Source organism: Myotis daubentonii, chromosome 3 (genome assembly GCF_963259705.1).
Source record: "Myotis daubentonii chromosome 3, mMyoDau2.1, whole genome shotgun sequence".
Lineage (NCBI taxonomy): Eukaryota > Metazoa > Chordata > Mammalia > Chiroptera > Vespertilionidae > Myotis > Myotis daubentonii.
Window position 1 is genome coordinate 188171183 of NC_081842.1, and position 9679 is coordinate 188180861.

Genomic DNA, 9679 nt, shown 5'->3' on the forward strand with positions numbered 1-9679 from the left:
GCACAGCCCATCGAAGCCAGGTGAGGACAGGGGCCCTTAAGGGCTATGGGCTGGCCCAAGGTCACGTTGCTTTGAAAGGGAGCTTGCTGAGCAGGGTTCCCGGTCATAAATGGGAACACATCAAGGACGAGCTGAAAGAAGCCCTTACTTCAGCGATCCACGCTGGGACAGGGCGCCATAGAAGCCAGAGACCACGCACTGCTGAGTGGTTTGCATGCACTGTGGTCAGGAGCTAGAGTCCAACCTCCCCTCCTGGCTCAGATGCACCCCTGCAATGGACACTAACTGCAGAGCCTGGAGGCGAGGCTGTGCAGAGGGACACCTCCTCTCTCTGAGAGCACCCCTTCCCTCTCACCTCCTTCCAACCAGGGAAGTCTCACCAGAGAGGTCTAGAGCCTCGTGGGCAGTCCTGGATGAGCAGGCCTGTCCGGGGGGCTTGATGCCCACCCCAGCCTGATTCCTGCCTCTGCTCTCCTCTTCCTCAATCTTAGGAATAGGCCTCAAAGCTGAGACAAGAGAGGAAGAACATGGCGCCCCACCCCTTCTAGATGCCAGGCAGGGGGTGGGGGGGGGGAGTGGCTACAGGGTCTCTAGCTGGGGCCTGATCACCTCCAGCTGCCCTGAGAGGGTGCCCTGGGGGAGGAGACAGGCAGGAAAAGAAGGAGCAGAGGAGAAGCAACATCACTACAACTAAAAAGCCACAACCCCAAACAAGACAGCCTGGGAATTGAGGATACCAGCACAGCCAGCACCAAGGAAAGAAAGAGGTGGTGGGGCTAAGAGCCATGGGGGAAAGGTGCAGAGTGGGGAGGACTGAGGCGGGAGGAGAGGCCACAGGAACAGGACAGGCAGGGAGAGGAGGTCAGGGAAGGAGACAGAGAGAGAAGGGAAAGCCGGAGTGAGAACAGGAGCTGTAGGTGGAGGCAAAGGCGGCTGAGAAGAGGGGCGGGGGCCTGGGGCAGGCAAGTGCCTGAAAATATAATTTTATATATTTATATTTATATCTCAACATTCCACACATCAACTTACTAAAGGGGGCAGAAGGCATGGGAGGGAGGGAAGGGAGGAGGCAACACTAAGGTGGGGCTCTAGCCAGTGAGAGCCTCTCACTCCCCCAGCGTCTCACCTCCTCCCACGGAGCCTCCTGGGATCCAAGCAGGGCCATGCAGAGGGTGTGTGGGTGCGGCTTCACTTGGGGCTAGGACTCTGGGGGAGGGGGGCAGGGAGCGGGATTCCCGAGCCAGGACCCCTGGGCTCATTGAACTAACTCCTTGAGAGCCATCCGGGGATAACCCTGGGGCTGGGAGGGGGCACCCAAGACCCCTGGCTGGGCTGGAGGCCAGCAGTCAGTTGGGCAGGGTATCGAGTCCCAGGGAGGCTGCATGCTGCTTGGCCCGAAGCCGCAGGTTCTCGATGCTCGTGGTTTTACTGTTCAGGGCAGCTGAGGCAGGTGCCAGGCCTGCTGGGGGCGCGGGCAGCAGCGGGGACCCCCACACGCCCTGATGGGCAGCAGCGGCTGCTGACAGGGACTGGTAGTATGACTGGCAGTGCAGTGAGCCCAGGGGGGCCATGTTGACGCCCAGGTAGGGCACGGCGGCCGCAGCAGCTGCGGCAGCAGCAGGGGCCGGGCCCCCTACTTCGAAGGATGAGTAGTGTACCAGGTTGTTGGTGGCCGCCATGTGCTGACGGAATTGCTCCTGCAGACGGAAGAGGCTCAGGGGGGATGAGGAGTAAGAGTGGGAGGGGCCCAGGAGGCTGCCCCCCGGAGCTGCCGGAGCCAGGGCCAGGCCGCCTGGGGAATCTGCAAGTAGAGAACCAAGGACTCAGGACAAGGGTGCTGGTCTTCCAGGAGGGGCTCCCTAGCTTTCCCAGCCCCTTGGCACTGATGGCAAAACAGAGTCCTGAGAGGGGGAGCCCAGGCTTCCTGAGGGAGCCCCAGGGACCCTGCCAGGGCTCCCACATGTGGTTTCTTGGGGAGAGTCCTTTTCTTTTCAAGGTTCATCATCCACTTCCCCTCGCCTGTCAGTGGCTCCTTCTAGCTCTCAGCTCACAGCCCCATCCCTCCCTGCCTGTGCCTGAGATACGCCTCCTGCCAGAGCTCTGTTCCTTCAAAACCACGGCTCTGATTCTCTGCTGCCTGTGGGAATCTCAGGTACCAATATGGCACTCACCCAATATGCACAGGTACATCTATACTGGTTGCTAAAATACAGGAATGTCTCCAGAATGGTTGACAAATAGCTTTTGCCCTGAGTTCCCCCAAGTAGCCCTCCCTTGCCACCCACCCCCTCCTCCTGAATCTCCAAGACCTTCCCAGGGTTCAGCAACTAAAGAGTGACCCCTTGCATAGGCCCAAGTGCATTGTGATAAAGGCTGCCTACCCCCTGCTCCGACCCACCTTGTACACCCAGGCCCCTGTCTGGCTGGGCCAGGCGGTTCTCCCTGGGGGGCCCTGCCCACGCACAGCACCTCCAGCCTCACCTGCCTTGGGGCTGCCCTTCTTGCAGGCCAGCGCCTTGCTGTCAGCCCCAGAGCTCTTCTCAGTTTTAGGATCCTCGACCCCTGCCCGGGGGTCCTCCTCCCGGTCTGGCTGGTCCTCAGGGGCTGACTCGCTGGCCGACTGCTCAGACAGGCTCAGGTGCAGCTCAGTAGGGGGGTCACCGGTGGGCAGGCTGGGGGGCTGCTCCGTCTCCAGCTGGCTGTCTGGGGTTGGGGCCTCAGCCTTGCCTTCCCCATGGGAGCCCTCGGCCTCTTTCTGCTTCTGGAGCTGCTCTTTCTGCAAGCTGCGCTGCTTCTTCCGGAACTTGGCCCTGCGGTTCTTGAACCACACCTGGGGGCAGGGAGAGGAGCCAGAGGAGGGGGAGGAAAGAAGGGGAGATGTGGAGTGGGTGCCCTGGGCAGAGATGTACATGACAATATTGCTCCTGCCCCACTAGGAAACACACACCCTCAATCCCTTCTAAAACTCCCCGCTGTCACCGAAGGTGTTCACAGAGACAGCAGGTACTCTTTGGCACTGAGGGCTGAACTGCTGGCTCCTAGGCAATGGGAAGCCAGGCTGATGGGCTGGTGCTTGTCTGCAAGGTCTAGTTAAAGGAGCGGGGCCCTACCTGCACCCGGGCCTCAGGCAGGTTGGTGCACATGGCCAGCCTCTCACGCATCACCACATCCGGGTAGTGAGTCTTCTGGAAGGTCTTCTCCAGGGCCTCGAGCTGCTGAGCAGTGAATGCCGTGCGACTGCGACGCTGTTTGCGGTGCTGGGAGCCATAACGGGCCTCCAAGATGATGTCTTGAAATGTACAGCCGTTGGAGGACAAGGAGAGGGGCCATTTAATTATGGGAAATAGGTTTAAGTCCTACCCTGCTCTGACCCACTGCAGACACCCGGGCTCCTGCCAGAGCTGAACCCTGGCCCGTTCCTCGTGGAAATCACCCCTCCCCTCTCCACAGGGCTGGGTTTTCAAGGTTGTACCACCCATCATTCACTATCAGGTCCACCGAGGTCTAACTCATCTCCATGAACAGCCTTCAGGAATGTGATTGAGGTGGTGGGTGGGCATTGCCCTAAGATCCATTAAGTCCCAGGATACTTCAGGTATAACATCCTGAATTTACATGATGCTAATGATCTGTGAGTCCATGTCACCAAGTTTCTAATGTCCTATGGTATCCTACGACCCTTAGAGTCTGAATACCAACAGAACCTTGGCCCCTGACCAGGAGAAGTCCGGCTATGAGCTAGGCCTTTTCTGCGAGGTCTGAATGGGAGCGGTCTGCTGGGTAGACAGTATTCGCTGGCCCTGGACTCCATCTCTGCTGGTATGAACCGCATCGTTCCAGCTGGCCTATGAGTCTCTGAAGGTGGGGTCTGATGTCTCAGCCAGAGAAAGCCTGGCCTCTGGCAGGGCCCTGAGGGCACAGTGTTGACCCTTTTGGCTGTTTCCCCGAGGAGGAAAGGACAGAGACCAGGTTCTAACCACTGCAGGCTTGGAGGGGAGACAGGGGAGGGTGCACTATTGATTTAAGGAAACCACCCAGGATAGATGTCTGCCTGGGGCTGGTGTCCAGTCTCCAGCCCTTCTGCTTGACTCATCGCGGGAGGATGGACAGGAGCCTCTCTCCCCAGCCTCCCATCACCTGCCTGCGCGGAAGGAAACCCGAGTTGCCAGCCCTGAGCTCCAGGAACTGGAGTCACCCACAACACTCTCGATGGGGAAGAAGGAGGCAACCGGGCGTCCAGGAAGCCTCGGACTTCGGGCTGCTCCTTCTTCAGTTTGAAGAAGAAGCCCTGAAACCCCCCAACCAACACTAATACCAGCCTGGACTGAGCCCTGAGCTCATGCTGCTCACAGGGGCAGGGACTGCGTGGGGATCCCTCAGTCAGCCAAGCCCTGTTTGAGAAACAACAGCCCAGTATCGTGTTTCTGGCTCCAGGGACTACAGGGGGCAGGTGGTCACAGCCTTTGAGGCCAGGCAACCTCCTGCTGGAAGCCCAGGCTTCCGTACAGAGGCCCCTCTGGAGCTCTTGTCCCTCTTGCTCAAGAATTAGATAATTGGGGGAGCGCTGAATCCTCCAGTTCCTCGGTGCCCTCTTCCCCAGAAGAGGTGGGCCTCTATCCCTGACTCCTCCTTTCTGGGTCCTGACAGGGTCCAAGATCGCACCTCTATGCAGGCAGGGTCCTCATACCCCGTCCCTCTTCTGTGCCTATGCTCACGCCAGTCCCGGCTCCTTGACCTTTTAAGGCCTGGCTCCTGCTCCATGACCTCTAGAAAGCCTTCCCTGACTACCACAGCTGGTCTTACTGCTCTGAGCAGCCCTACCATTTGATCCTGGCCACATCCTCCTGCCATGCCATCTCACGGGTCAATAGGCACCTGGTCTCCTTAGGGGTGCCCATAAACCCTCTGAGCATTGCCTGGCACAGGGCTGGGCCCACGTGTGGTCAACAGCTCCTTAAGGTTTGACCTAGGACAGGAAGGGGGGTCACATCACCTCCTGGAAAATCACACTCCTCGCCTGTGCCATCAAATCCTTCCATGCCCCCTGAGAGGCTGTCAGGTCAGGGCAACGATCAATTTAACCAGGGGCTGGGGTCGGGGGACCAACCCGTAGCCCTTCATGGGCACTTACCTTGGGACTTGGGTAATAATGACCTCTGAGCACTTACTGAATATTTTGCATAAGTTATCGCAAATAACTTCCCAAACATCCTACGGGTGATCACTACCATTGTCCCCTGTTTACAAACGGGAAACTGAAGCTCAGAAAAGACAGGTAAGTGGGCAGACCTTGCAATGACTGCAAGTCTGTGACTTCAAAGCCCATAATTTTAAACATATGCTATGTTCCAACCCTCTGCCCCACCTCTGCCTAAATGTAACCTGTATGAGCCACAGTTTCCTTGTCCATAAAATGGATATAATAACCTCTCCTTATCAGGACTGAATAGTTTGATGCAGAGAGGGGGCGGGAGGCCTCACACAGTGCCTGGCACTTGGGTATATGATACATGAGAGCTCTCATATGTATATGACTTCGTGTGCCTGAAATCTCCTCCCTCCCCTGGGCACTCCAGCTACTTCCTGGCTGTAAAATTCTGGGCTAGTCCCTTACCCTCCTACCTAAGTCTCTTCATAGGTGAGATAGGCTAATGAATCCCTCTCAGGGTTGTTAAGGGAATTTGAAGGCATAGGGCCACTCCAGCGCCCAGCACAGTGCTGGCAACCACACCGAGGGGTGCTCTGGATAGCCTCACCTAGATTTTGAATTGACATCCCTCTCTGTTGCTAAGTGACCTGGATCTTCTCGAACTTCCCAGAGGAAACTTTCCCAGTGCGCCCTCCCTCCTATCTCTGCCTTCCAGAGTCTCCTCCACTCCCAACCCTCTTAGTCCCATCCCCACAGCTCTTACCAGCCAGGCGTTCAGCCAGTGTAAGTGCATGCACTGATGGCCGGTAGTCCGGGGCATGCTGGGCCTGCTGGGCTGCCTGCTGGTGCAGGTTGTACATGGCACTGAGTGAGTTCATGGCATGCAGTGAGTAGCCATTCACCCCGTAGTGCTGCATCGCGGCATGTGCCTGCAGACAGGGAAGAGGGAGAGGTGACATGAGGCAGGGTGTCACATACTACTCTGGGAGAGACACAACCCCCAGCCCAGACCTTGGACACCCACATCACCCCCAAGAGGTTCTGCCACCCATCAGGAAGTGGCCCTTCTTGCCCACCACTAAGAGTGTGAGAGTTCCTGTACTTATTTCTTCATTCGCCCATTCATTCATTGATTTACTCAGCAGGGCTTGTGCAGGGTTTAATGCTCTAGGCTCTGGAGTCAGACTCCATGGCCTGGAATCTCATTTAAGTCACTTAACTTCTCTGACCCTCAGTTCCTCCATCTGCAAAATGGGGCTAATAACATATTTATCTCATGGGGTTGTTACAAAGATTAAGAGAAGCTTTTACAATAGGGCCTGGCATGCAGGATGTGCTCAGAAATGGGACTCATTGTGATTTGTCAACCCATTTGCTGTTTTATGCAGTCACTTCCTCCCTTACCCATCTAGACACTTACTCATTTGAACGTTCATCGATTCATTCAACAAACATTCACTGAGGCCTACATGGGGCCAAGTCCAGAGCTGAATTGGGGACCCTGAGGCATTTGCTCTGATGTAACCCTAATGTGTTACATAAGAACACTATTGTTATGACTGTTATATATTATACATTCACTACCATTACCTCCCTCCGTTCTCACCATAGTCCCAAGAAGCAAGCAAACCAAGAACAATGAACCCATTTACAGATGAATCTACAGAGGCTTAAAGAATGAGCAGTGACATGTCAAGATCACACAGTCAATTTGGGGCCTGCCCCACCCCCATTGCTTCAACCTCATTCTTTAGTGGCCAGTTCATCAGAGAACACATCCCTCCTACCGAGATGGTTCAGATCAACATGAGGCTGCCAAGGTCCCATCAACCCTGGTCTCCTCCCGACCCTCACAGTCCTCATCTGAGCATCCACCCTGCGTTGGTCTAACAGTAAAATGTCATCTTTGGAATAGGGCCCAATGTCTGTAGACTCCCAAAGGCACAAAGATGTTTCCTGGCTCCGGGGGGGGGGAGGGCGAAGGGAAGGTTGAGGCAATGGAAGGTCCATTTGATGAGAGAAAGAACGAAGCCAGCTCCCCACCCTCACTGAAATAGACACAGGCTATCCAGAACCAAGCATCTGCAGCATGTGTGCGCAAACACACACACGTTTCATGGGCAAACACACATACACAGATATTCTTCGAAAGGCAGTCACAGAAACAGTCATCCACACACAAACTCAGCAAGTCACACATTCAATGTCATTATTCCCACAGTGCCGCACACAGACTTTCTCAGAGACATCTATCCGTGCAGCAGATACATCTACACACAAACATCACACACGTACACACATTCACATATTACACATGTTCCTTCAACAAATAGTTATTAAGCAGCCATCTAATAAGTACCAAACAAAGCCCCTGCCTTAGTGGAATTTACATTCCAAGGGAGGGGAGCTATATAACAACAAATATAGCTGGAATAGTGCTCTGAAGAAAAATAAGGCAGAGGAGGAGAATAACCAAAAGAAAAGGCAAGCCCCAGCCAGATGCTCAGAGGGTTGGTGCATCGTCCCCATGTACCAAAATGGCTGTGCGTTCTATTCCGGATCGGGGCACATACCTAGGTTGCGGGATTGGTACCCAGTCAGGGTATGTGAGAGAGGCAGCCAATCGATATTTCTCTCTCACATCGATGTTTCCCTCTCTCTCTCCCTTCCTCTCTCTAAAATTAATAAACATATCCTCAAGTGAGGATTAAAAAGAAAAAGAAAAGATTATTTTAGGATATATGGTCAGGAAAGGGCTCTCATGAACAGCTAGGTATGAGTGTGGAACAGCAAGAAAACGGGGGGGGGGGGGGGGGGCGGGAGGGCGGGGCTGGAGCAGAGAGAAGGCGGGAGCTAGTGGAGGAGAGAGGCTGGAGGGGGAGAAGGGGGCCAGATCCCGGAGGGCTCATGGCCCATTGTAAGGAGTTTAAATTCTATCCCCAGTGTGATGGAAGCTCCTGGAGGGTCTTGAATAGGGAGTAACATGATCCGATTTGTTGTTAAAAGCTCATTGTGGCTGCTGTACAGGGAACAGACTGCAGAGGGTCAAGAAGAAGAGCAGAGAGACCAAGCCCCTGCAGAAGTCCAGGCCAGCAGCCATGGAGGTACCTGAAGGGCAGTGGGGGTGGGGGTGAAGGTGGTGAGAAGTGGTCAGATTCATGACATATTTTGAAGGCAGAATCGCCACGATTGTTGATAGGTTAGTTATAAAGTGTGAAAAACAGGGCAAAAAAGGATGACTCAAGCTTTTGGTCTGAGCAACTGAATGAAGATGGGTCACTTCCCGAGTCAGGACTATTGAGGGGGATGGGGATCTGGAGGGGGAAACAGAAATCAAGGTTTTGAGGGAACATAGTAAGTAAGTGTGAACTATAGATCCAGCTTCCAAGTAAGAATATTGAATTGGCAGTTGGACATACAAGTCAGGAGCTGAGGAAGAGGTTTACAGATTCCTGAGTCAACACTCACAGATAACAGCTACCAAAACATTTACTTGTGGAAGCCCACTCTATGCACCATAAATATGACCCCCCTCCCACCCCCGCACAAGGCAGAGATCTAAGAGAATAGAATGGCAAACATGGCAACATAATGTGCTTAAACATTGTATAATAGCCCTGGTGGGGGGCTCGGTTGGTTGGAACACTGTCCCATACACCCAAAGGTTGTGGGTTTGATTCCAGTCAGGGTATATACCTAGGTTTCCAGTTTGATCCCTGGTCAGGGCACGTACCAGAGGCAAATTATTAATGTTTCTCTCTTCTCTCTCTCTCTCTCTCTCTCCCCCCTCAAATCAATATTTTTAAATTACACCATAAACAAACTTGGAAAATTATTTACCATATAAGTTACATGCCAAAATTGATTTAAAAATAATAGCAAAAATAAAATAAACCATTTATAATATATAAAGAGCTTATAGAAGCAAAAACATGATCATCTTAAATAAAAGATGGCTAAGTAAGTAGACAACTTATTAAGCAAGAAACACAAATAGCCATCTGACATATGACAAAAAGCACGGCCTTACTTATGACCAAAGAAATAAAAATAGAAATAATAAGGTATTTTTCACCAATCCGATGAGCAAATATGAAGAAAAATTATTACCCAACGTTATCTAGGGGAGTGGGAAATGCTCCCTCCCCTACCTGGCTGACAAAAGAGCTCTTTAGTTCCTGCATCAAAAGCCTTTAGAGAGAGCATCATTCGATTCAACAATTCCATTTCCAGAAATTTCTCCTTCAAGTATGCAGAGATACATGTACTGGAATATTTATCACAGCTCTGCTTACGATGGCAAACAATTGGAAACCTCGCTGTCCACTGAGAGAGGGTTAGTTCAGTAGATGAGGGACAGCCGTGCCAGCAGTGGAATACGGTGCACAGTTTAAGACAATGATGTGTATCTGTATGTGCTGATGCTCACAATATATTGTTGAGTGGAAGAAATAGGTAACAGTATGCATGATGTGATCCCATTTTTGTAATGTATGTATAAAAATGCATAGGGGGGAAAGCTTGGAAGGT

The 9679-nt window shown here is 53.0% G+C and overlaps 1 protein-coding gene across 2 annotated transcripts; it reads right to left on the bottom strand.

The window, feature by feature from the left end:
• Positions 1-1346: 1346 nt before the first annotated feature.
• Positions 1347-8673, bottom strand: DMBX1 (diencephalon/mesencephalon homeobox 1). 2 transcript variants are annotated; one of them, XM_059686101.1, is made up of 5 exons: positions 8643-8673; positions 5915-6074; positions 3111-3306; positions 2482-2830; positions 1347-1801 (listed from the first exon to the last, which is right to left on the bottom strand). In XM_059686101.1, the coding sequence occupies exons 2-5, from the start codon at positions 6064-6066 to the stop codon at positions 1347-1349; spliced, it is 1152 nt and encodes a 383-aa protein (XP_059542084.1). In that variant the 5' UTR covers positions 6067-6074; positions 8643-8673. The 2 variants fall into 2 exon arrangements, with proteins under 2 accessions (XP_059542084.1, XP_059542085.1); XM_059686102.1 differs by lacking the exon at positions 8643-8673 and having other exon boundaries at positions 3111-3289; positions 5913-6075.
• Positions 8674-9679: the final 1006 nt, after the last annotated feature.